Genomic DNA, 27558 nt, shown 5'->3' with positions numbered 1-27558 from the left:
GCTGTGCAAGGTAGATACTGTGACACAGATTATATTACCTGTATGCAAAAAAGCCAGGAAAATCCCTCACCTCTTCCTTATTCAATGCTAGAGATAGTGGGAGAAAGAGAAACATTCTAAGGGGAAAAGATCAACTCTATATTTATAATCATTTTCCCTGAGAACATTGGAAAAAAATAGATGACACATCTCAATATTTTCTCCTAAATGTTCTCTGATATATATAGTGTTCACATGCTGCAGCTTTTACACAAAGCTATGGAACTTTGTGTACAAAGTTATGGAACAGGTGAAAACGTATTATGTAAGAAAATTTACTGTCATTATAAATTTCCAAGGATTAGCTGTGCGGTGTTAACTCTTAAAGCTAGAAAACATTTTTTTCTCCAGAGTGATATTTTTTCTATTCAGCAGAAATAACATATTTACCATTTACCCTGTCACCACACAGAGTTTCCTTCCTCTGTTTTACGTATGAAATAAAACAGCTTATTCCTTTTTTTTTTTCATCCAAGTTTCCATCTGAAAAGGAAGAATGAGAACACAACACACAGAAAGACACAGATATACAGAGGCCAGCAAACAAAAACCCATCTGACTTAGAATCAACATTTATTTAAAGGGGTAAGGAAATTTAACTTTACAAGAGTTGCTTTTCGTAGCAAGAAAGGTAGATAAATAAAAGATTATGAAAATCTGGTTTTTTTTTCCATTTTTGCAAATTACACCGCGGGAAACTAAAAAATTTACAATCGTAAACCTAACTTAATTTTCTTTACATAATTACAAATGAATATATAACAATTTCTTTTTCTTTTCAACTCTCCATTGATGTACATTTGATTTTTAAAGGTTTATCTTTTCCTTTTTCAAGATATATTTCAATCGGAAACATGCAACTGGTACCTTCGCACAAGCCTATGGGAAGAAGTGGGAGGAACTCAAGTGAGAGAAATGCATTGTCATATAATTGTGATGCTAGTGCACACAATCCTTGCCAAAAAGAACTCATCACAGTAATCAACCATAAACTAGCCAAACAGGAAATGAACAAGATATAAAGAACTCATAATATCCAGAGATTTCTTTGAAATACATAGATCAATTTCTATCTGGTCTCTCTTGTGACAAAAAGGAAGAATGGCAGCAGAGATTTTGGCTAAGAGCTTTTCGTATCAACTGGTATCTCTTTTGCTTTTTCACCGTCTCGTGTGTCTCTGCACTCGCACGGTGAGTTGCAGACAGGAATAATACAAGATTAAACTAAATTAAATTCTCTTTAAAACTTAAGATTTGATTCCATTGCAGAAAGAAGTACACTTGTCAACTCAAAAGCATTTGGTGCGGCAGAGACATCCCTTGGCAGTTACGATGGAGACAACCATTTTGGAGAAGGAGGAAAGCGGTTTTTGAAAACCTGCCATTCCTCTTTAGAGCACCAGAAAAAGTGGAATAAGCATCCACACCGTGTGAACTGACTCCAGTTTTCAACCCATCTTCGTTTTTTTGCAAAGAGCCTTCCACCAGTCTTAGCATCTTAAGTTTGCTTTGGCCAAGAAATGCTGTATATTAGAGGTTTTTTTTCCCACCAGTGGTTGATAGCATTTAATGCTGGTTTCATTCAAATAGCACATCAGTAATCAATGATATATTTACACAAGAAATACACAGAGACACACAAACACACATACAAACAAACATTCCTTAGGCTTCATAAGCCCAGCTTAAAAATAAAGCAAAACAGACAATCCAAGTAAACATTTGTCATTTTAAAAATCCAGACTTCTTTCAAACAAACAGAAAGATTTTTTTTTTTTTCAACACAAGCCCAGCTTGCAACTGAAAACAAATATCACGTAACAATCGTGGTAATAAAAAAATAAAAAAAACAAGAAATAAAATTCTCTAGCTGCCTCTAGCTTTCTTTCTGGACAGCGTGAATTTGTTTTAGAGAACATCAGATTCAGCCAGGACCCCAGAGATCATCTATACTTGTAAAGGCACATTCATTAATTTATTTATTTTTTTAAGTCCTGGTTCTGCAAATTGGGTGGTGTGTGAAAATGGTTTCTGAGATGTTTTAAAGAGAGAACACAAGGGTGGAACAATAGTGCAAAACCTTCTTTGAAGGAGGGGGATACCCAAAAATGGTTTTCTTGTTTATTCAAGCTTTAAAGGTAAACAGATTCCTTGCTATTTGCTCAGCCTACTAGAATAATCTCTGGGGCAAGACGCTGTGAAAGTAGGCTGTAAAGATTTTCAACACAAGGATGTTATTCCGCACTCATCCCAAATTGCCAAGCTGAGCTGCTTTTTGGTTTTTCCAATCTCTCCTTTCTCACCACACCAATTTCTTGCAGTCTGTCACTAATGCGAGGGGAGAAGGGAGGGAGATTACATTTAAATCCTGGGGCTGGATAAAACTCCCTACTAACTATGATGGGCCAGATGATCCTAGAGGGTTAAACTTGGAGGAAAGAAAGGAAGGCCTGACAACTATTTCCTCAACTGCATTTACTCTTGGCATGAACGAACAAGGGAAACGGTCCATTTCCTCACATGCTCCCTGCTTGGACCAAAGCATCCGTGTGCTTTTCTAAACAAAGCTGAGTGGAAAGGAGGCCTACAAGAGAGACATTCCCCTCTCTTGTAGACCTAGCAGACGAGGAGAGCAATGATATCCATTTGCAGGTAGGGAAACAGAAGCAAAGCACTTTCCTACATTCCATGCCAAGGAGACCAAATTCAGATGACTTATGTTCTGAAACTGACTGATGACTATCCACAGATGCAAAAAACAAACAAACATACATTTATGTGTGTTGACAGCTGATAAAGTCTGGCTTCCCTTGGATAAGTCAAGAGGACACCATTTCCCCACCCATGGATTAAGGCAAGTATTAAAGGAGCAACTGGAAGGTAGGTATGCAGCAAATAGTTTTGGGGTGTCTGTACATTTGCATACATTTTTCAACTCCTGGCCCCTCCACTTCAAAAAAGGTGATAGCATTGAGATGAGAACTCTACAAATTCTTAAAGCAACAAATCTATCCAAGTTACATTCAGGGGTATTGTGGCCTCTTTAATCCACGTGAAAGAAATTATACCAAACCAATATAACGGTACTTCTCTATCACAACTCTTTCATCCTAATGACAGTCACCCACTTCCTCAACATAGTTTCTAGCGAGACGAGACAATGAAATTGGGAGAAAATGTGTACAGGAATTTGGGAGAAGCCAAGAAAGCAGGAACAGAGAATTTGGTTTGAGTTTGTAACTTCTTCAGCTTCTTCAACTGCATAGCCAACTCAATAGGTGTTGCTTCCTAGATAGACAAATCCTATACAGGGAGTTAGGATGTACCTCACAATTCCATGGAAATTCAGAGTGGTGGCGATTTTAAGTATTCCCTTTGTAGCTGTTCTGAGATGACTTCCAGAGAGGATTTTCTCATTTCCAACCATGGCCCATTTCACCTCTCCAATCTAGGGCCATGCGTTGGTTCCAATCCATTTTATATTTCTTTTTTTCTGCCGCTGGGCAATGTGCTTCAACTATTCCCCAGGAATCTTGCTTTAGGGGCCCTTCCACTTCAAAATCTTGATGCAACTTTGCAGCTGAAGGCAAAACTCACAGAGGCCGTATAGCCCTGACCCAATCCCTGAGCAGGTGCCTGCCAACCCTGTTAGGATACATCTAAAGTTCCTTAGCTTTCTCTACAGACATACAGCATATCCAAAGGATATGGAGCTACAATTTATTTTTGGTGTTTGTGTGTGTATATATCTATATGTTCAGTTAAGTAGGTAGAGAAGTGTGTATACATTACATCTATATAGACCAGTGTAGAAACACTGCGTAAAAGAGTCACATCTTTTTTCTACAGAAGGTTTTTGATTGGGGGGTGAGTGTGTGTGTGGTGGTTTCCAAAGAGAAGGTGAGCTTTGTTGCCCTTGTTCACAAATTCCGTCGTTCAAGATGAAAAGGAAAGAAGAGAATATCCGCCTAGGCAAGTCACGAGTTAGCATTGCAGAGAGAATCAGAATTCTTCAGAGCACATTCAGCTCAAACTGAGCCCGCCCAGTCTGGCTGTATCCACAGTTCTTCCATGTGGTCACTCCTCCTCCTCCTCCTCCTATTGTCCTTTCGGACATGTTTTCAGATGTGACCTATTCAAGAAGACCCAGAAGTGGGAATGGACAGTGGATTATAGGAGTGAAAGGTGGGGAAAGCCCAACGCAGTTCAATGTCTAGAATAAAGAGTTGTTCGATTCTTCGGCCTCTCTCCATAGGGCAGATCTGGAGATGGCCTGGCTGGAGACAAGGCGTGGGATCAGCAAAAGATCTCCTCGCCTTCTGGTGCTCCTTCTGCAGAGTGAGCATCTAGGGGGGGAAAAAAAGAAGAAGAACTCAAAATAATGTCAACACACATCAGAGACTGCTATACAGCTAGTCCTCGGTTTACAACAGTTCATTTAGTGACCGTTCAAAGTTACAACGGCACTGGAAAAAGTGGCTTAGGACCATTTTTCACATTTACGACCATTGCAGCGTCTCCATGGTCGCGCAATTTACATTCAAATGCTTGGCGACTGGCTTGTATTATGCCAGTTGCACTGTCCCGGGGTGATGTGATCCCCTTTTGCGACATCCCTACTGTTGTTGCCTACAGACTCTACTGATCCGCAGACTAGACTCAGATCTGGACCACTAGCAAGCAACCTGGTAGGAGATGTTTTCATTCTTAGTTGTGCGGAATCTTTAGAAGCATCGAGTCCGCCCCCGGCTTACCAGAAGTCTGTGAACGATCCCTTTTGCTCTTCTTTTTCTTCTCCTTCTTCTCCTTCGGCTTGGCTAAACCGAAGAGGCGGTTGGGTATCTGCCCATGTCCTTCTGTTGGCTTGTTGGCTTGGCCCGATGTTGCAGTGCCAATCAAATGAAAAGAGCTCTTCTCTTTATTCGTCCTTGAGAGACTGTTCCTTTTGGATGAGGCGGAAAGTTCTGTATCCAAGTGCCCTTTGGGCAACGAGGAACACAATTGTCTAGAAGACAAGTCCTCTGTGGGAGGAAGGGAAGGGGTTCTGCTCATTTTGGTATGTTGACTGGGATTCTGGAAGACACAAGACAAAAGAAGAAATAGGTATGGTAATGGACTGTTCACGTTTGCATTTATGATGTGTTTACATTCTCCAACACCCTCAGTTCCCTGGCACCACAAAGCAGGTTAAAAATGCAACGTGAAATAAATCAAAATAAAACAATAAAAGCGGTAATAAGTAATAGTGGCCATAGGTTAAACACCACAAGAAAACCAATACCAACACTGAATAATATTAGAAAGTCTTCATTTAGTTGGTCAGGATACTATCAGTGAAAAGATACGTTCTTCTGTAGATGTCCACTTTAATAGTCCTGGCACTATAGCTACTATATACATAAGGACAAAATCAGAGAACATCTCAACATATTTAGATAAAAAAAAAACCGTGTCTTCCAGAACGGAATAGAAGTGACTTAAGAATTCATATCTGGGACTGCGTAATGCACAAGAAAATCAGTAACGCAGCACATGCTTGTGGGAAAAAAAAAACATTGCTGATCTTCCGAAGAAGACAGCTCAACAGGTTCAACCGAAGGGTCCACAAACATTGTTTGAAAAGAAGGGATCTAGATCCTCTGCGTCTTCAGATCTTCCTCCAACTTCCTTCGTTTGATGCCAGACAATGTACAGGTACAAAAGAAGCAAATTATTACCAGTTTGAGATCGGGTTCCATCTGTGGTTGAGATATTTGCTCCATTTCCTTCTTCAGTTGCTCCTTTTCTTTCTCTAGTTGCTTCTGGGCCGTCCGGAGACGTTCCAGATCAAGTTGATAGGCTGCTTTCTTCTGCTGCAGCTCCTCCCGCTCCTTCTCCAGGCTGTGATGCCCTTTCTGGATCTGCTCTTCCCTCTGGCCTAGCTGAGATTCTCGCTCCGTTAGCTCTTTCTCTCTGGCCTCCCACGCCTTCTCTTTCTTCCTCCGTTCCTCCTGGTGCAAGGTCTGCTGCTTCTGCAGATTGGCCAGCTCTTGCCGCTGTTTTTCCAGGCTGCGTTGCTTTTCCTGCTCAATCAAAGAGTTAGGTCGGAATGAGATGCGGTTCAAGGTCCTCTCGGTGAGCAGCAGCTTCTGGTCTTCAATGTAGGTGTCTTGTTGCACAACAACAGCCTGTTTTTTTTAAAAAAAGAGAGATGAGGCTTTCTATTAGGCAGAGTAATTTTCTTCGAAAGTGCAAAACTCAAGCTAAAATTCCTGAGAAGAACCCGTTAGAGTCAATCACCATAAGAGAGGGGATTGGCTTTGGAGAATATCTGCAGAATGCCCAATTAAACAGAAAAATTAAATAAATTAAATTCAATCCATAGCTTGGTGCTCGGCTGCTGAGATCTTGCAGAACCGAGCTATGGATTGAATCCATAGCTCGGTTCTCGGCTATAGTGGCCTTTCCAGAAATGCAGGCCTGACTGAGAAATGCAGGTCTGGCTGCAGAAGAGGCCTCAGAAAAAGTGGGCCAGCACGGAGAGGCCTGGCTGCAGGGGAAGTGGATGTGGGGTGCATGGGGCAGCTCCACACCCCTACCCCCGCCATAGCTTGATTTTTAAGTGTGTGCCTCACCCCAAAACTAGGGCTTATTTTTGGGGTAGGGCTTCTATTAGGCCCACCCCCAAAAATCAAGCTAGGGCTTATTTTCGGGGAAACACGGTACTGAAAATCATTCCAAACCATACATGTCAATGGGTCTGTTTCAAATTATAACAGTTTCCTCCATCTGGGACCTACATCTTTGACTGCTGGCGCTTGGTGGCACAGGGATTAGAATGCAGCATTGTAGGCTAACTCTGCCCATAGCCTGGAGTTCGATCCTGATTGGCTCAAGATTGACTCAGCCTTCCATCCTTCTGGAGTTTGATAAAATGAGGACTCAGATTGTTAGGGACAATAGGCTGATATTGTAAACCACCCAGAGAATGCTATAAAGCACTATGCAGCGGTATATAAGTCTAAGTGTTATTGCTTTCTTTGACTGCTAGCTTGTGTGAGGCTGCACGAAAGACAAGTTCTCAGCACCAAAGCTATCTTCCTTCCTCCCTCCCTCTACCGGAGCTCCTATATTTCATTAACCCTGGAAGAAGGGCTCTTCCCATGACTTTGACATGGCTCTTCATATGCATGGGAGTCTTGTAAAAGAAAGCCTGCAGAATCCTTGAGGTTTGTAAGTCTTCTAAAGCAGTGTTTCTCAACCTTGACAATTTTGACACAGCCAGCAATTCCAATGCTGGCTGTGGAATTCTGGGAGTTGAAGTCCACATGCCATAAAATGGTCAAGGTTGAGAAACACTGTTCTAAAGACTTTTTGTTTAAATAAGCATCTTGTTCTTTCCATTCCTTTCAACTGAAGGTTAAGGACCCCCCTTAATCTTTGAGTGGCATGGGGAGGACCTCATTCCAAAAACAGCATATGCCTCCTTGAAGTTCAATTAATTAATTAGAGTTCATTTATCTCCTGGTCTTTCATGAGTTTCCTGTTTGACTCATCCAAGATTACAATTCAGCAAAGCCTTCTCAGAACCTAAGGGTTCTGGAGAACGCATCCAGCCCTGAGGCTTCCATTTCCTGCTTTAAATGTTGCCTCTCTTGCTGTTGAGTCTCTTATTCAGCTGAAATATTAGACTGGATCAGCTTTATCACATCAGCAGAGACGTTATCCCTGCTTCTTTTTCAGCACTTACCTGCAGTAAGCCCAGCAAGCTGTGAAGCTGAGTTATGCTCTGGAGCACCTGCTGTAGAAGAAAAAGAGAAGCAAAGAGAAAGACACTGTCAACAGCCAAATAGTTTATTTGGTCCACTGGACTCCTACCTTTTAGGAATCCAAAAAGAAGAACTTAGCCAACAGCAGGCAGCTGGGAGGATGGACTGTGCTGATGGAGCATTAGTCCCGAAGTATTTTCCGTGCTCATTCCCACATGATTACTTGGGAGTAGCCAGCAATCAGCAAATATTCCCAGACAGCAAAATTCTGTGTACTTCACACTCAGGAAAATAAATACCCTGAAAATGACGCATGGGGGAAAATGCAACTCTGCCATTTGTCTTGTTGTTGCAAATTTACACCTCTTATTTTGCACAGCTTGGCTTTTCAAGGCACAGCATTGATTTTAGGTTGACATATGGCATTTGGAGAAGCACAAAATTACATAAAAGCATAGTATTGAATTTCAAAGTAAATTTGTTTTATTTAATCTAAATGTATAATTCTTGTATGACTATAGAGTTTCTATCGGTTCTGAATTCATTAATACAATGAGTTGGGGCTGTTTTATAGTGCATGCTGTATTATTTTGAATGTGTAGGTTAATACAATTAGATGTGATGGATCATTTAATTTAGGGGCTTCTTATTTTATGTTATAATTGCACCTATCCATTATATATATATATATATATATATACACACACATACACACACACATATATATTTGTACCGTTCCATACATATGTATATCCTGTTTCATATTACTAAGTTTTATTATGTACTGATCTTTGACTGCAATAAAGATTTCCATTCATTATATTATTTTAGGAATTCTTTTTTTAATTCTATGTCTGTACTGCACTTAGTTATGAATGCATAATAAATAAAATTACTAATTCCATTATTTAAACAAAGTGATTTTTTCATCAGCCACTGGGAAATATTACTTTCTACTAGCTTTGCATTAAACTTTCAGGGACAATTTCTTCAGAAATTCAAGGACTGGGGATGAGGGGTGGGGGTATTTATCATAAATCTTCAGACATTGCGTATCCAATTCAATATTTTATGGGTTTTCTCTTCTCCCACCCAATCACAGCAACCTACACATTCTCCAATGGTTCCTAACTGGTGCTCTTTAGAAGGGAATATAACATCCATTATAATGGATATTGTAGTCCAACCAATGGGAGGATACCAAGATGGACCATACTGGTTTAGTCCAAAGCTTGTCAAGAAGTAGAAGATGCATTAACCAAAGACCTTCTAATAATGAACAGAACAAGTAAACTACCAGGTCCCAGATTGGAAGATATTAAAAAAAATTAAAGGCGATGCCAAAGGCACTTTTTCAAGAGGCAACTGAACTTCCTCTGTTTTTCTTTCAAGATGTTCAGTTCTTCAGTTCTGAAGAAGCTTCTTGGATAAGAAGCAAAACATCTTCAAGGAAAAACAAGGGAAGTCCAGTTGCCTCTTGAAAAAGCACCTTTGGGACAACCGTGATCTGGATGATGGAGAATCTCCATAGACATAAAGGAGGAGATATCTCATTAGGCATAAGAAGGAGCTGATCCCATGTTCCAGATGTTGTGTAAACAGAAGGAAAAGGCCATCCTTGAACACAAACACTTACCTCATTGTTTCTTTTCAGCAAAAACATCAAGTTAGCTGTTCCTCCCTGAGAAGAGACCATAGATATACCCTCATTGAAAAAGAAACTAAGGACAGAGCTCTAAACAACAATTTATTTTTTGAAAGCTTGGGCTTCATCCCCCAGGATCCCTGATCATTTTCTGAGGATACTCTGTCAACTTAACACTCATGGCCACAGGCCAACATTTTGTACAAAGAACCAAACAACAAAACATTTAACAAAAGCATAAAAGAAACATGTTGCTCATTGCCTTCTCACATGAAAATAATCTACCGGAATTTAAGTTTTCTGGCAGCAATCATGACAGAAGTGTACGTGGCTGCCTTCCGTGAGGTTTTTAAGGATTGATCAGCCAACAGGAAAAATGAACTGAACAGAACAGCTGGAGGGATTTACAGGGAAGGATGCTGAACACTTGGCTGTTCCATACCTTCTTCAACACACTATCAGACTCAGTCCTCCGTAGATCCTGCACGTCTTCTCCTTCATCCTTCTCCCCACCTAAAGAACAAAAAAAACCCCAGGTCTGTTGTTTAAGCAAGAAACTGAAGATGGAGGACCCATGAACACCAAGCCATAAACCATATTTATTGATTTCTTGTATGGCACATTGGTATCATGTTTCTCTAAAAACACAAAACAACAACATATGAAATGTAAAATCTAAAATACTGTAAGCATATGTCTAGATTGCAGATATAATGTTTTGCTTCATTTGTCACAGTCAGGAAATCAATGAAGTTTCCATTATGTTCTGACATTCTATGACGGATAATCGGCTCCAGAGTCATGATGGTGTTTAGAGGGCACTTCCAGATTTACCATAGCCAGTGCGAATTCGGCTCAGTGTTGTCCATATTGCGTGGGGCTTGTCAAATCCAGGTGATATTTCCAAAATACAAGGCACACTTTGACACTAGAAGGGGCAATTTTCTTTTCATTTTTTTTTCATATATTGTACATAAGGAGCTATGGTGGTGGAGTAGTTAGAACCCAGTACTGCAGTCTGACTCTGCTCACTGCCAGCAATTCGATCCTGACCGGCTCAAAGTTGACTCAGCCTTCCATCCTTCCGAGGTCAGTAAAATGAGGACCCAGATTGTTGGGGGCAACATGCTGACTCTGTAAGCCGCTTAGAGAGGGCTGTGAAGCGGTATATAAGTCTAAATGCTATGGCTATATAGGAGGACAACGATTATTTGCGTCCATGGTGTTCCTTAAGCCAGAAGTGTCCCTTAGGTGGTACCAGAGAACAGCCACTTCAAGGCAAAATATATGAAGCCTCCAAAGATACGGCAGGCAAGTTAATCCGAGTGATCTCCTGGCTACATCATACCACACCAGGCAATAAACCATAAATTGTACAAAAGGGCTGAGTGCAAACACCATGCCAAGCCAAAACAAACACAACCTATGATTGTGAGAGTGACTGTCGCTATGGCAGAAGTAATTTCCCTTGTTCAGGAATCCGACTGCAAACAGAAAAGGGCAAAGCTCAGAGCTTGGGGTGGAGGTAGAAAAGACTCACCTTTATAGACGTTCATTTGGTGGCTGTCAAACCCTCCAAAGGTCTCTGCTCTCCTGGGGAGAGAGATGGGCCCCATACTCTCCTGGTCAGAGGCCGGACTGGTCATCTGCTGCCCGAAAGAACTTCCCAGGCCTCTGCTCACCAAACCTTGCAGCTGCTCAACTAAAAGAAGAAAACAGCAGCATCACAAGGCCGGCCGTGTTCCGTCCGCTGTGACCTTTACTTCAAAATAAATACGTACAGGCAGTCCTCGACTTACGATCCCAACTGAGCCCAGAATTTCACGTTGCTAAGCGAGACATTGGTCAAGCGGGCTTTACCCCCATTTTCCTCTTTCTCACCACGGTTGTTAACGGAACATCACTGCCGTCGTTTAATATATTTATTTATTTAAATAATTTTCTAACTCTTCATATTGCAACAGCAACCCTGTTCTCAGCCTGCTGCAGTTTAGTTCCTTGAAATCCAATGATTTACTTTGTCCAGGATATTTCAGCGTTTAGAGTCTTTCAGAAAAGCAAGTGACAAATGTTGGGTTGGGGACCGGCTTACCTTCACTGATCAGATTCTTCATTATACTTTCTCCTTTCGGTGCTTCGTCGGTGTTTGCCCGGAACAGCATCCGGGCCCCCTGTCCTTCCTCGGGCCCGCTGCAGTCTGTCATATCTCTGAAAATCTTCTCTTTTTCCTCCAAGAGAGTGATAATCTGCAGGTCTTTTTGGTGGAGCTGTTCTGTGAGATGGAACAGGAAAGATCAGCTAGAGGGCTGGTATTGACCGGAGAATGGAGAGGACTTAAAGCTGATGGGGTTTGCAATTGCTAAGGCTGGAGCGCCATCTTGTGCCCAGACAGAGAATTGTTGGAGTTAGGAGACTAAAAATTCAAATTATGGCATCCTTTCGGTTTTTACCTTTCAGTTCTCTGGCCTTGGTGTCCAGCACCCGCTTCTCCTCTTCTGATTCGCTAGGGATACCTTCATCTTCCTCTTTGTCCCTGTAGAAGAGTCAGGCAGATTGAAAAAAAAATTATGCTGGAGAAGTGTTCATCCTCTTGTCATTTATACTGATCTCTCTCTCTCTCTCTCTCTCTCTCTCTCTCTCTCTCTCTCTCTCTCTCTCTCTCTCCTTCCCTCCCTCCCTCTACTGCAGCATAGTTTCATCTCCTGTTACTGAGCTCCTTACATTGTGTTGATAGTGTCCTGGATAATTTGAATCCAGCTGTTGCGCTCCTCCTTAGTGCTGGCATGCACTTCCACCATCTCAGGGTCTTTTCCTCCCATGCTGATCAGGAACAGGCCCTTCTCCTCGTGGGCAACTTCACGGACAATCAGCTTCTTCAACGAGATCACAGTGGATTTTTGATCCTTTTGGAGAGTTGAGGAAGAGAAGCATATGTGTTAGGTTGATTTGGTGCAAGGGGAATCTCTATGCATACAACCACACCTACAACACGATCAGTCCTGTGCCGCAGCGATTCTGGAGCAATGGTAAAGAGACCACCTAAAGTGGACTTCTAATTTAATTCGTCTTTATCAATGACATCAACAAATTATATCAAGCTAATCAAGGAGAGAAGCAACCTAGAACTAAGGAGAAATTTCCTGACAGTTAGAACAATTAACCAGTGGAACAATCTGCCTCCAGAAGCGGTGAATGCTCCAACACTGGAAGCTTTTAAGAAGAGACTGGACAGCCATTTGTCTGAAATGGTGTAGGGTTTCCTGTAGGGGTTTTGTCCAAAATGGTATAGGGTTTCCTGCCTGAGCAGGGGGTTGGACTAGATGACCTGTAGGGTCCCTTCCAACTCTCTTATTCTAATTCTAATTCTATTCTTTATTCTGTGCTATTCTCTCTTCTATTCTTCTATTCTATTCTATTCTATTCTATTCATTTCTTAATGTTTATAATAGTTTAGATTTTGTATTTTTATCTCTACTGTTTACTGATGTTATCTTATTCTACTGCACTGATCACAACTCAGATTAAATTGTGAAATCACAATGATAAACTTATAAAGATGTGTTGATGGTGATACCCCAAGATCTGGGGAGGGTCAAATTACACATCTGGAGTATTGTACTTGGTTCTCAGCGCTATCATCCAAATGACTATCGTGAAATGCAATCCAGAAATGGAAGGGATTTTAATCTTAGGAAGAATGGGTTGAAAAGGTGAGGATGTTAAACCTGAAGAAGATTTTTTTTAGAAGAAGAATTGTCTGCAGTCTGCTCTGGAGAAGACATTACACTTAATTCTCCCAACCAAATCCAGAAAATGGATTTATTCAGGAACTATATTGTGCAAATGCAGCCAAAGTGGTGGTGGTGGTGGTGTTTCTTTTAAGGAAAAGGAATTGTGTAGAATTCCTTACCAGGGATGCAAATACGTATTTTTGATCCTTTTCCTGGAGAAATATCAGGACATCCGAGAGAAGAACAGCCAGGACCTCTGAGAAGAAAAGGGAACATCAAGATAATCACGTTGAAAAAAACCAGCCAACCCAAAGCTGACATGTCTGCGTTTACTAGTATCGCTCACAAGATCTCTTCTTTCATTTCCTGAAAAAAGGTCAAATCAAAGTTTAAGATTCTGCAAATTGTACCCAGCAGTAGGTAGAATTTCACAGAAGTCATCAGTTTCGTGTCGACCAACTTTCCCATTCAGGTTTTGATACCATTCTTCTTTCACGTTCAAGCCAGAGAGGATTTTGCCTCAGAGAAATTCAGGACTTTCCTGAAAAAGTTTCCCCCAGGCCTCCAGGCAAAGTGCAGCTAAATGACTTTGCCTCTGTGTGCAACGTGCATCACTGCGCACTTTTCTTTCCACCCCCACAACCAAGATTTTATGGGAGATAGAAGGTTTCTCAAAATCTGTGTCACAAGCGTCATATCTGGCGTGATATCTGGTCCAAAGAATTTGCAGCCACTTTCTACAACCTGTAGAGCAATCCAGCTTAGATGCTGGAGGAGATGTGGAAAGAACTTTACAGCACTGATAGAAGAGAATATTCATAGCTCCAGGTTGAAATGAGGGGCCTTGGTGCTCTCTGAGCTAGGTTGTTTTCTTGCAGACGTTTCATTACCAAACTAGGAAATATGATCAATGCTAGAAGGGAGTGAGGTTTGCAGGGAAGAGGAGGAAGGAAGGAAGGAAGGAAGAGAGGGAGGGAGGGAGGGAGGGAAGGAAAGGAAATTGGTGTTCTCTGTGTTTGGTTGTTTTCTTGCAGACATTTCATTACCAAACTAGGTAATATAATCAATGCTAGAAGGGAGTGAGGAGGAGGAGGAGGAGGAGGAGGAGGAGGAGGAGGAGGAGGAGAAGGAGGAGAAGGACTATGTGGTCCTTAGTGCTCTCTGAGGTAGGTTGTTTTCTTGCAGACATTTCATTACCAAACTAAGCAATATGATCAATAAAAAGCAGTGAGGATTACAGAGAGGAGGAAGGAAGGAAGGAAGGAAGGAAGGAAGGAAGGAAGGAAGGAAGGAAGGAAGGAAGGAAGGAAGGAAGGAAGGAAGGAAGGAAAAGATTGTGGGGTCCTTGGTGCTCTCTGGGCTAGGTTGTTCGCTTGCAGACATTTCATTACCAAACTAGGTAGCATCATCAGTGCAAAGATTTTAGGGTGCCTATTGTGTCCTTTCCAATGAATCAGGGCAAAGAAGCAGTGTCGAGTCCCTGTGGGATCGCTCTGAAAGCATCCCTTACCTTTCAATCTCCCAGCTACATTTTTGAGAGAAACCGGTCCATCTCGGACAAACTTCCTGCGCCTCAGATCTTCTCGGGCAAACATCTGCCCGCTCTTCATCCTCATGATCGACTTGCTGTCCGTCCGGGTATAGACCTCGTTAAGGCGCATCTTCTTCTCGTAATTGCTGACTTTGCTGTCGACGGCCGTTATGACTTCCTTCAACAGGTTCAAGGAAAGCACCAAGTCTTGATGTTCAGGGTCATTTTCTTTAAACAGAAGAAAAATTTCATTTGTTACCTTCTTCTCTTCCAGATACTTCACTTCTCCAAGCTTAGCCCTGTTGTTTTGTATTCTTTTCTGACCAGCCACTTATCCACACCAGCTGCTTACTTCTAGATCTCCTCCCAAGAAATTACTTAGAGCAGGAATCCAGTTAATGAAACTGACTAGCACCCACATTCATACTTGAGGAAAAAACAGCAGCAAAATCGTGCTGTTTGTTGCAGGCTTTGTTTCTGCGGACCGGTGGCTGGCATGCCGCGGTCCAGTACCGGTCCATGGACCTGGGGTTGGGGACCTCTGCAATAGAGGATTACGAAGACATCTGCAGGAAAACCTACCTTTGGTATATTGTAATATTCTCTGAAGAAGCACGGGGTATTTGGTGATCCTTTGCGTTACCAGCAAGATGCATTCAGGGATGCCCAAACGTCTCACCACGGAGCTGCTCATCTTTTTCTAAAGGAAGGAGAGCAAATTGAAACGTGGAGCATCTTAGGTTATTAGCTGACTACAGCCTTCAAAATACAATTCCAATGGATCAAGAATAGATTTATGGAACATTGCAGGACGAAAGAGCTGTAAAGAATGCTTAATAATTTCAGCTAGACCAGGGGTCTGGGAGTTAAAAGTCCACAAGTCTTAAAGTTGCCAAGTTTGAAGATCCCTGAGCTAGACAAATACAAGTAGTGACTATTCCAAAAGCCCAACACCACCGAAAAAAATGACTTATGACTGTTTTTCACCTTTACGTGGTCATGTGATCAGAACTGGCAACTGACTCATATTTATGACGGTCGCAGGGTCTTGGAAGGGGGTGTCATATGATCCCCTTTTGCGACCATCTGACAAGCAAAGCCAGGAGGGGGAGCCAGATTCACTGAGTAACTACGTGACGAACTTAACAACTGTAGTGATTCACTTAACAACGGGTTGCAAAATGGGGCAAGGCTCATTTAACAACTCCCTTGCCTAGCATCGGAAATTGGGGGCCTAATTGTTGTCGCAAGTCAAGGACAACCTGTATAAGTTCTTGAGAGGTTCTTATTTGCTTTCTTCCTTCACTGTTGGGCGAGAGAATGGCCAGGGCTGATGGAAATTATAGGCCAACAGCATCTAGAACACTACATGACCCATGGTTGATGCAGGCAGAAAAGTCCCTAGATGGAGTAGGATTTTAGTTCCATAAAATCAGGTCAGCTAAGACCTGGTAGCTGTATTGCATAACGCACAAAGCCTGGATAATGTTAGTCTTCAGGTAAGCTTCGTGGCTATCATTCTAGGGGTCACACCCACCTCCCTCACAAATCTTGATGGCCCTGCCAGCTTACTTTGATGAATGCCTGAAATCTTTTATCCTTGGAATGGAGGTCTTTGAAGTAATTTACTGCCTCATTGTGATGCCCACAGAACTTCCCATACGTTTTCTTCATTCGCTCGGCGTTCTCTCCGGAAAACTGCAAATTGCAAGAGATAAATCAGAATGAGGAAATCAGTGGAAGGAGGAAAACCAACCAAGCTTGCCATCTTCTGGGAGAGGTTGAGGTCATGGACCATCTGGGGAAAGAGGTTCTAGTTGGGATGCTTTTGCCAATGCAAAAATGGATCTTTCGTGTGTGGGCCGTTTAAATTCTTCTTGAGGTCTTAACTGAACCCAAATAAGCTATAAAGTTAAATTGGAATGATTTGCCCGAATCTGTGCTGTTCCTCTAATCAAAGGAGACAATGGTCCTTCCTACGTTGCATCAACTTCCGCTTATGATTTTTGTTTTTGCCTGTGTCATTAAAATGATTTTAAGGGTACAATGAAAAAATAAATAAATAAAGATGTCTTCAACAGTGGCTGTTCTGTGTTATGTTAAGAGGAAGTTTCAAAAAAAAAAGATGTATTAGAATTTATTCATTTTACAAACATTCTTAACGAAAAGTTTAGTTTTAAAATAGATGTAAACAAGAAGAAAAAACGGAGATGGTTAAATTGATTGCTTTATTCAAAGAATTAAGTTTCTATTTGGAAATCACTTCTAGATTTCGTGCTTGTGATGGGGAAAAAAATGAAACTTTTGACTTTGATTCTGCTGATTAGATAGATTTGTTGCTGTAGAAGTGGCTAGTATATACTAATGTGTAAAAGTAAAACATTGAGGCTATAACGTTACCTTCTACTCTGCTAAAAAGAGTTGGAAATCAATGTTCCCCCCCTTTTTTTCCCTTCCACCTCACATTTCCTCTTTCCTTCTCTTTTTTCTTCCTCTAATTTCCCATTATTTTAATTTTCCTTTGTAGTTTATATTTTGATAAACTCATAACATTTGTAAACACGAATAGTGGTCATTCTGTGGAGATATCCCTGTTGTTTTCTTGGCAGAAATACAGAACTGTGTTGACATCAATAAAATTAGTCAGTTCTTCCTTGGGAACGAATAGAAGCCAGGGAATCTGTTGTAATGACGGCTGAACAAGAACTTTGTACAAGCCTTTTGGCCACTTCATCATTGCGATAAGCACAAAAAGACCCCACTTCTCCCCTGAGAATTTCTCTAAAATCTCCTCAGAAAAAGGAGTTCCAAAGCAAATTTGGTGAAGGAGGTGTAGCAGAGAAGGAATGGAAACAAAATCAGGAACTGGTGTCCTTTGTGTTCCAAAGCACCAGAGGGCAGGACAAAAAACAATGAATGGAAACTAATCAAGGAGAGAAGCAACCTGGAATTAAGGAGAAACTTCCTAACAGTCAGGACAATTAACCAGTGGAACCGCTTTGCCTTTAGAAGTTGTGGATGCTTCAACACTGGACATTTTTAAGAAGAGATTGGACAACCACTTGTCTGAAGGGGTATAGGGTCTCCTGCTTGAGCAGGGGGTTGGACTAGAAGACCTCCAAGGTCCCTTCCAGCTCTAGTTTGAATTTGAATTTGAATTTTAAGGCAAGGCTTATCACAGCTTACTTGATTCACTAGGATGTCCCCTATCCTCTTGATGACAAAGTTCTTCTCACTTCGGTCAGCCAGGGATTCCTTTCTCCTCTCCAGAATTCTCTGAAAGAACTGGCTGTGGATGTTCAGCAAGTTGTCCAAGCAAGGAAAGATTTTCTCCACCATCTGCTGCTCATATTGTAGTTCCTGCACCATTCCTCTGCTGTAGACATCACTCATGATCTTCAAGGTCCGGACATGGTGCATCTCTGTCTGCATCAGTTCTGGAAAGAAGGAGCATGGAAGGGAGAATCAGAGAGATGCATAAGGCTCTGCCAATGCATGGGAAAACACGGTTACAGCTTTCCTTGGCTTTAATTTAGAGGTCAATAAGGCTTCCAGAGCTGGGTTATTCAAGAGGTGTATCATCTGTCTATCTACTATCTATCCATCTGTCATCTATCTATCTATCTATCTATCTATCTATCTATCTATCTATCCATCCATCCATCTAATTTTATGCTTTATTTAAACTAAATTTGTATATCAGTGATTGCATGATCTCTGTAAATACCATATGCTAAATAAATAAAGGTAAAATAAGAATACAGATGACATACCATAAAATAAAACAGCAGAGAACAGAATACAGGGTAGAAAAGTGGTTGTGTAAAACACTCAAAAGAGTTATTTTAAGAAAAAATAATTGTGGCAATGCTGGCAAAAAATCAGAACCCATTCATGTAAGTGGGATATGTCTGGAAGGTCAGTTCTATGTCCACTGGCCTGTTCCCAAATGTAAGAGAGAGAGAGAGAGAGAGAGAGAGAGAGGGAGGGAGGGAGGAAGGGAAGGGAGGGAGGGAGAGAGAGAGAGAGAGAGAGAGAGAGAGAGAGAGAGAGAGAGAGAGAGAGAGAGCGCCAAGATGTTGAGCAAGTTGCAATGACTTGGTTCATGAATAACTTTAAGCCATAAACCTTGCATTGCATAAACCACGACTGGCTTCAAGCACACGTTTATGCCAAATCAAACAAACCAAGCTATGGTGTGGCTAAAAATACAAATATGGCAAAGCAACCTGATTTTGCCTTTGTCTTGCTGAACTTAAAACCAGGAGATTGTAACTTGTCTGTCACTCACCATAAATGACATCTTGCCGCTTCACAATGTCTTTCTTCTGCTGTTTGAGAAACTTGCTGTCCACCACTTGACTCCAAGACTGAGCTTCCAGATGTTTCAAGTCTGTTTCAAAGTCTCCCATGAGTTGCCCTTCATTCATATCTGCCCCTGAAAAAAGGGAGAGGCGATCTGATTCTTGTGCCTAGGTTTAGCTTCCATATATGATACTTTAGTGCTAGTTAATGACCCAGAACTGGGAGCTTGTGAGAATGCTACAGTTTGCTAAGGCTACAACCTTCATGAAGTTACCATGTGGTTTAGGTTTCATCCGTAGCAAACCTAGGAATCTCTTTTCATACACCAGGAAGAATTTGGTCCATCCCCTGCAATCCCCCAGTGTTAAAACAGCAGCGACAACACAACTTGGTAAGGAATGCTGAGTAATTCCAGAATTACTGTGCAAATCTCCCAGAGTGAGCCATTAATGTAATTGCATTGTCATTAAGAGGTAATTTGTCTGCCTTTGTTTAACTTGGGTAAATTAACAGAATATCAGAAGAGGATTTTGATGAAGCTGGCACAATCAAGCCGTGGAAGCAATTTATACAACTGTCCTGGGGACAGACCTCAGAGGAATTGTTCCCTTGCTCTCCAAATCCCACATCCTGGACTTCAAAATATTTATCAGCTAGGAATTGAATGTATGTTTTCATGTGTTTGTTTTACTGTTCTGTATTTTATTTTCTATGCTAAAACAATAAACTTATTAAAAAATATTTATCAGCTTCCAAAGTTGCCCCTTCCAATACTTAAGCATTTCACTGGTCCCAGCCTGGCAGTTGAAATGAAAATTATTTAACATAAGATTCCCTCTATCTTATCAGTTTGCTATGCCCAAAGTATCCTTCTTGTAGGCTTACATGCTGCAGTCCGATTTACTTGCTCTGTAAGGAACTAGATCTAAACACTCTTTTATATACAGTGCAGAATGTAGCCGATGCATCCAATTTAGAGCAGTATTTGCTACCTGGGTTATTTCTGGGTATTGGTTTGTCCCATATTTTAGTTATATAGAAAAAGATCTACGGTACATCTCTTGGTGTAGAAAATTTAGTATGTGTGAAAGCATTCTTTTCTCTCCAGATATCCCTCAGCTTTTCTCCTACATTCAAGCCTGTTATTTTGCAACATGGTCACTTACCTTCATCTGTTAATGACTCCATGGATTCATTTACCCGGCTGATTTTATTCAAGGAGTCTGTTGATTGGGAGAGAAATTTCCGTGTGTGAAGGATACTTTCATCATTTCCGACACTGGCAGGACAAGAAATGGGGAAAAGAGGGTCACCTACTGAGAAGGTGGGGTGTCCACCCCAAGCCACATTCAACATCAAAAGGAGACACCATGTTATAATTGGGAAAATGGTATGATTACATAATTTGTGTCTGATGCATTAATGATATCTGGCACAACATTCTTTCTTTCTTTCTTCCTTCCTTCCTTCCTTCCTTCCTTCCTTCCTTCCTTCCTTTGTTCCTCCCTTCCTCCCTCATCTTTCTTTCTTTCTTTCTTTCTTTCATTCTCCCTCCCTCCCTCCCTCGTTTCTTTCTTTCTTTCTTTCTTTCTTTCTTTCTTCTTTCCTTCCTTTCTCTTTCTTCTTTCTTTCCTTCCTTCCTTTGTTCTTCCCTTCCTCCCTCATCTTTCTTCTTTCTTTCTTTCTTTCTTTCTTTCTTTCTTTCTTTCTTTCTTTCTTTCTTTCTTATTAATTTAGAAATTTGGATATTTTAAATTAAATCAATTGATACAGCCACCGATCTCACTAATGTGATTCTGGGCAGTTAACGTAAGATTAAAAAATGCAATGTAATGTCAATATAAAGATACATAGTCATATATGCATACAGATACATATATGATGAACCACGAGGAACACTGTGCCATTTGCGCAACGAACAAGAGGAAGGGGTCTTTCGAACATTGAGCAAGACCAATAACATCTCTTGCTCAAATCCTCTCATCCAAGATCTTTCAAGTGGAAAAGATAAACCCTGAATGTGGGATCTTCTTTCCACAGGCTTCACTTGTTCAATCTTCAGTATCACCAATCACACACGTGTTAAATGGAATCCCCCCACCTCCCAAAAGCAAGCCAGCAAACACACAAGGCCTTACCCAGCAATGTTCTGAATGGAAACACTCTTTGAAAGGGACAGGTTCTGCTGGGATCGCCTACTATTGAACACTGAAGTTGTAATGTTCTCATCAGGAGCAAGAATCGCTGATCTGGGCCTCTCTTTTGGCTGAGAACCTGCAGGGAAAACACCGACAGATACAGTGGTCAGATTCAATTTGGAATATCGCCATCAACGCTGGCGCCAGCCAGAGCATAGCACAACTCAGAGAAGTAGGGCAAGATTGGAAGATGTGGAGAGACTTGGCCTATGGAATCACCAAAAGTCAAGACACGACAGAATGGATAACATCTTTATCGTCATCATTTGGAGTTTGTTTGAAAAGTCAGGATTTGTTTTCTTAAGTAACAAACATGCCTGTTTTTCCCCAGTTGTTTTGAAATATCTGAATTTAACAGAGCATGATTATAAAAACTAGCTGGGTACAGAACAAAATTGCAAGGTTTGGGAAACTTGCTTCAAGAAATTAAAAAATAGATACTCACTCTTATTTCTCATAATTACTGTGGGCAATGAAGAAGTATCATGAGGCTGAAGACCGCTTGGATTTTTTTGGAGCTGAAGTAAAAATAAAGATTAGAATAATATTGTTATAATATAAATTCCATTTACACATCATGCTAAGCTAAGATTTCAGAGTGGTTTGGCTGGGTTTATATAACAAATTAAGATATCAACCACCATGGTTTATGAATCACAATGAGTGTTTCATGCCACAAACATCAAGATAAAGCCTATAAGACTCATGTATGAGAATTCAAAACATGCATATCGAGTATTTTGTATCTCAATCCCACTTAGAAGAAAAATCCTTTGAAATAGTTGAGGGAACAAAGAATTGAAGCCCTCACACAATCGTACAATCTCTATACAGATAAGAAATTGTTTTAAATGGCCCATACTAGGAATTTCAGGTGGTTGTTAAATGCATCTCCTATGTGGACTCCAAAATACTACAGTTCTTCAAGAGTGTTTTGTTCTCCGGATATAGAATACAACATCAGATTTACTGATACTAGCAAATCAAGCTTACGACAGATTTATTGCAAATAAATCATGGGCAGTTCCGGTAACTGGTTGCAACAGAGGGAGCGAGTAAAGAGCTCAGAGGCACAAATGAAATAAATGAAAATAAATTTATGTATCTTCCTTCTCCTCCTTGCGCCATAATCACAATGAACCACACAGCAGTTATGAAGTGGATTTGGATAGAATGGTATCACAAATAAAATAGCAATAATAGGATTATTATTGCATCCTGAGATGGAATAAGATACAGGATTCCTGACACTAACCTTGAACTATTAGAAGTCCTAGTCACAGTGAAACAGAAGCTTGCTTGTTTTTTTTTTTTCCCTGCAACCAAGAAGGCTAGAAATTTATTTTAAAGAAAACAACAACAAGCTGGTGATATTTCAGAGCCCTAATGAGCCTTAAAATTAGAGGGGCTTTTTCCCCTTGCCAATTTACAATCCCATATTTTCAGATATACACACAGATCTATGCATGTGAATATATTGGGAAAAAAAACCCAGAAGAATACTTACTTTCATTTTGACCTTGGCACAAGCAGCCACACTCTCTTTGCAGCCTTTATGGACCATGGCACTACAATCTGGGGGAAACAAAGAGCACACCTTTAGTGTGTAGCTAATGAGAAAGTCAGCCATTACGCAGGGTTCATATTCCCATTCAGTGCATCTCATCATTCATAACTGCAACCTCCTCTGACGGAAATAGTGATAAAGACAGCTTCTACAACTTGCTTTTTCCCCCAGACTATCTATCTATCTATCTATCTATCTATCTATCTATCTATCTATCTATCTATCTATCTATCTATCTATCTGATTCCTGCAGCCGCCCATCTCAGCCAATGACTCTGGCCAATGCACAGTTCAAAAAATATTTCATTTACTTATTCAATTTACTGGCCTCCCATCTTACCGCAAGGTAATTGTACTGTAATAATATATTACAATTAAAATGCTAAAACATTTCAAAACAATAAAAAAAACCAACAGAAACATCCAAACTAAATACACTTCGCAGTTGAGACGTTTAGCCAGATAGCAATATATCCAGGAAACTGGGTCCTTGACATATTCAGCCCGCCAGGCATGGGAACACAGTCAGGTTTTCAGGGACTTATTAAAGACTAACTGGGTTGGGGCCATTCTAATCTCCTAAGGCAGGGGGAGGCAACCTTGGCTTTTTTTGACTCGTGGACTTCAAACTCCCAGAATTCCTGAGCTGGCCGTGTTGAGGGGAAAGGGAGAGGTTTCCAAACTAGTGGCAACATCAACATTATCAACAACAACCACAACAACAACAACGATGATGATGATGATGATGATGATGTCAAGTGTATTTTACTAGACCATGAATGAAAGTATAAAAACATTTATCAGAAATATCTTCTATTAGCCATTCATTCTGGTGTGCAAAGCAGAAAAAAATAGTCACTCACTTGCACAGACAAGTGAATCCTTGTTGAAGGGCTTGAGACAGTGGTAACAACTGATGGGGCCCACAGTTGAGATGGCACTGAAGAGATGGCCATTTAGTATCTTGTTATCTTTGTCTTTTTCCTTGGCGTCTTTGTCCCGTTCCTTCAATTTCTCTTTATCTTTCTCTTTCTCCTAAAAAAGAAGAAGAAGAAGTGGAAGGAGGACATCAGTAACATAAAATGCTCTATCTACATATCTACCTACCATCTATCTATCTATCTATCTATCTATCTATCTATCTATCTATCTATTAAAAACCACATTCCTTCATGTGCAAGGTAGAATGTATTCAAGGACAACATCATCAAGAAATGAGTTCCACGTGCCAAAGACGCAGGCAGCTATCCTCCACCTTAACGTTTCCCCAAGTCAACGGTGAGTCATTGGCTGCAGACACCTAGGGCAACGCTCACATAGCTTTGAATTAGTCCTCGTGACCTAGGCCATCAATAGATAGGAACATCATAAATTATCCTGAGTCAGAACTGTAGCTCAGAATTATGTGGCAGCAGATATCCAGGTTTTCAGGCGGGAACTTTCCCAACCTTTGGGAAATAACTGCGCATTCAAACCATGTGTTCCATCACCAAACATCTTTGTGTATTTCCAGAAGAGATTATTCTACTCTGGTCTGAGAACTGGGCTCTATAGCCATGTGGGTTAAACTTTTGAGGTTAAGAGTCAGGAAGAAGAAAGCCTTATCTGGACTTTCCTCCTGCCTACACTTGAAAGTATAGCATCCGAGGCAAAATAGCTCCCCAAATTCCTCTAAATTACTCTTTCAAACAAGAAAGTAAAAAAACAAAAAAAACAAAAACTATCTTCCTTATTTAAAAGAAGCTTACTGCAAAGAAAGTTTCCTAAAGAGAATGAAATAGTGTGATAATACAGGTAGCCCTAGACCAGGGGTAGGCAACCTTGGCTCTTTTATGACTCGTGGCTCAGGAATTCTGGGAGTTGAAGTCCACAAGTCATAAAAGAGCCAAAGTTCCTACCCCTCTCCTAGACTTACGATCACAATTTCTTTTGCTAAGTGGGATAGTGGTTAAACGAATTTTGCCCCATTTCGCAACCTTTCTTGCCACAGTTGTTAAGTGAATCGCTGCAGTTGTGAAGTTAGTCACACGGTTGTTAACCGAATCTGGCTTCCCCCCCCTTGACTTTGCTTGTCAGAAGGTCGCAAAAGGGGATCACGTGACCCTGGGACACTGCAACGGTCATAAATACATGCCAGTTGCCAAGCCTCTGAGTTTTTGATCATGTCACCGTGGGCACGCTGCAACGGTCGTAAAGTGTGAAAAATGATCATCTGTCACTTTTTCCAGTGCCGTTGTACCGTTGGACGGTCACTAAAGTGGCTGGGTCAAGGAGGAATTGCTAGTAAACTGATTCAAAATAAGTAGTTCATTGCAACGTTCAATTATGCAACCACTCCCTTGAAAACAGCAGTCAGACAGTTAATGTCAGGATGGTTGGAGATGGCAAGAGTAGAAAGAAGATGGGGATGACAGCTGTTGCAATTCTGCTCACGAGGAAAGGCTCTGAGTCCCCTGGGTAATACATGCAAATACAAGTACAGTATGTATTTGGTATGTAGGAGCTCTCTCTCTCTCTCTCTCTCTCTCTCTCTCTCTCTGTCAGACAAGGGCTTTCAGAGGCTGAGCACATATCTATAGCTTTGACTGTAGCCCCTCAGGGCAGTCTTATTGGCTTTTATGGTATGCATTTAAAATGAAAAAAACAAAACAAAACCCACTGGGTAGTCACCAGTGTTGCAACTGACCAGTCTACAGCTGCAATGTTTCTTTGAAGTGTGCTTAGCAAGAAAAAAAACCTTATGAAATTTCATGGGCTTCATTTCAAGTCCACATAAGCCTGGCTTGGGCTGCTTTAACATCTACTCTATTTTCACTCTTGCACACAATTTCCTTCCCCCACCCCTAGCATTCCCAGTCTCCTGCCTCCAAAGCCATAGTTACTCAGAAGAACAACCCAAGCAGACAGTAAGTGAGGATAGCTGGTTGGTAGCAGTAAAACCTGAGAATGGCTGGAAATAACTTAGTGGGGCAGGTTAGAATCTGGCACGGTTTCTTAGCTAGCAACCACTGAAACTCACAGCCCTACCAATTACGCGAGAGTCCTTCAACAGAGGCTTGGCTGAATGAAGACCATCTTCTCTAGAAATGACATGGTCGAAGCAGTAGTTTGATAGAGAATACTCAGTAAGAGAGATATTCAAAGGACAAACAATTTATATCTCAAAAATAGAACTTGTTTCTCCCTCTTAAAAGCTGTCTTTGAGACTACGGGGAAGATCGTTCTTCATAATCTTTGAGACTTTGAGAAACATTTGCCTCAGCGTCATCCTTCAGAGAAAAAGTTATGCCCACAGATAGACACCTAACGTGTAGTTGCCTTCCATACAATGAAATTCAGCCCAGTAAAATCAACGTAATATTGAAAACAGCTCAGTACTCATGGTTTTTTTTTTATTGTCATTAGCAGTTTTTGACGAATCGGGACCTAAAACTCATACAACTTAGAGCAACACATTTCATCTAGTGAGACTTTACACACGCTTGAGAAAACAGTCAACGGCCCAATGGTTTCCAAATTAATATGCACAGCTTGGTGACTCAAGCACAAAACAGAACGCCTTTTTTAAGAAAAAAAAAAGAAAGAAAAAAGAAAAACGTCAGCCGTGAATTTAATTGCTTCATACACAGTTCTAAGTCATTGACCTGTTGACTAACCTACAACTGGCAGGATTGTCACATATTGCTATGTCCTGAACCATGGCTAATATCACTGTCAATCCCTGGGTTCACACAACGTCTTGAACTGAAACATTACAATTTAGTATTTGCATGCCTAATGTAGAAAGTTTGATTCCTTGGTCCCTGTCAAGCTCCCTGTCTTTTCTAATATTATTTCTTTCCTTCTTTTATTATTTCTTTTATTTACTTCATTTTTATTAAAAGCAATGAATAGGAAGTCAGAATGCCACAAGACAAAGTCCTAGTCTTAACGAAGCACTTAGCAACAGACTTATATACCGCTTCACAGTGCTTTTCAACCCTCAGCAGTTTACAGGGTCAACCTCTTGCCCCCAACAATCTGGGTCCTCATTTTACTGACCTTGGAAGGATGGAAGGCTGAGTCAACTTTGAGCAGGTCAGGATCGAACTCCTGGCAGTGGGGAAGAGTTAGCTTGCAGTATTGCACTCTAACCATTGCATCACCATGGGTCTTACAGCATGGCCTGTATTTCCAACTCTGGGACTCACAATGATCATGTCATACTCAGACAGCTTAGAAAATCACAACAAAAAATAACCACAATATAGGTAGCTGAGAAAGTCCTGGAAAAAAAAGTAAAAAAAAAGCCCTAATATTCTAATAATTCCGTAAGAGGTCTACCCCCATTCAACAGAAGATCCAAGTTTTAAGTGATCATAGTTCAAGGTGGAAGCCATGTGAATATCAGAGAGCAAGAAGACCCACCAGATCCTGGGTGCCACCAGATAAGAGTTCAATGGATGTGACCTGGAACACTAGCATGAAAAATAAAATGGTGGACATCTGACACCTCATTTGCCATCTGAGGTAATTTGCAATTGGCCTCTGATGACAAACATACCATATTCTCAACAATCCAGGGATAAATCAACTTTCCAGGCTAATCATCATTCCCAGGCCCAGAGATGATCTTCAGAAATACTGTTTAGGTTACACAGTATGTCCTCCAGTTTTTGCTTTTCTCCATTTCATTTCTTTCAATTCTTAAATTGGATTGGCCCTGTTCTTCTTGGGCATTTCTTTTCCGTAAAGTGGCATGAAAATATTTTTACGCACAATTCCTCTGAACCAAACCTTTTTGCATATCACTTT

The 27558-nt window shown here is 40.9% G+C and overlaps 1 protein-coding gene across 13 annotated transcripts in view; it reads right to left on the bottom strand.

Annotated features, from left to right (window-relative positions):
* Positions 1 to 595: 595 nt before the first annotated feature.
* AKAP13 (A-kinase anchoring protein 13) overlaps positions 596 to 27558 on the bottom strand; it is a 185026-nt gene continuing 158063 nt past the window's right edge. For 12 of the 13 annotated variants that reach the window (XM_039358925.1, XM_039358924.1, XM_039358932.1 and 9 more), the window contains 21 exons: positions 23628 to 23799; positions 22705 to 22772; positions 21643 to 21715; positions 21138 to 21273; positions 20166 to 20278; positions 18986 to 19132; positions 17881 to 18131; positions 16267 to 16392; positions 15277 to 15394; positions 14674 to 14922; positions 13343 to 13419; positions 12154 to 12335; positions 11883 to 11965; positions 11525 to 11704; positions 10973 to 11134; positions 9875 to 9945; positions 9424 to 9468; positions 7769 to 7819; positions 5757 to 6206; positions 4794 to 5112; positions 596 to 4385 (listed from right to left, as the gene is read on the bottom strand). In XM_039358925.1, the coding sequence (XP_039214859.1) occupies positions 4336 to 4385; positions 4794 to 5112; positions 5757 to 6206; positions 7769 to 7819; positions 9424 to 9468; positions 9875 to 9945; positions 10973 to 11134; positions 11525 to 11704; positions 11883 to 11965; positions 12154 to 12335; positions 13343 to 13419; positions 14674 to 14922; positions 15277 to 15394; positions 16267 to 16392; positions 17881 to 18131; positions 18986 to 19132; positions 20166 to 20278; positions 21138 to 21273; positions 21643 to 21715; positions 22705 to 22772; positions 23628 to 23799 (3123 nt within the window). In that variant the 3' untranslated portion in view covers positions 596 to 4335. The remainder of the gene's footprint in view (positions 4386 to 4793; positions 5113 to 5756; positions 6207 to 7768; positions 7820 to 9423; positions 9469 to 9874; positions 9946 to 10972; positions 11135 to 11524; positions 11705 to 11882; positions 11966 to 12153; positions 12336 to 13342; positions 13420 to 14673; positions 14923 to 15276; positions 15395 to 16266; positions 16393 to 17880; positions 18132 to 18985; positions 19133 to 20165; positions 20279 to 21137; positions 21274 to 21642; positions 21716 to 22704; positions 22773 to 23627; positions 23800 to 27558) is intronic. The other variant, XM_039358929.1, reaches the window with a different exon arrangement.

The sequence above is a fragment of the Crotalus tigris genome, unplaced genomic scaffold (assembly GCF_016545835.1).
Source record: "Crotalus tigris isolate CLP2741 ecotype Arizona unplaced genomic scaffold, ASM1654583v1 scf7180000019068.10715455, whole genome shotgun sequence".
NCBI classification, from domain to species: Eukaryota; Metazoa; Chordata; class Lepidosauria; order Squamata; family Viperidae; genus Crotalus; species Crotalus tigris.
The sequence above is the reverse complement of the archived record's forward strand: the minus strand, read 5'-3'. Positions and strand labels throughout refer to the sequence as shown.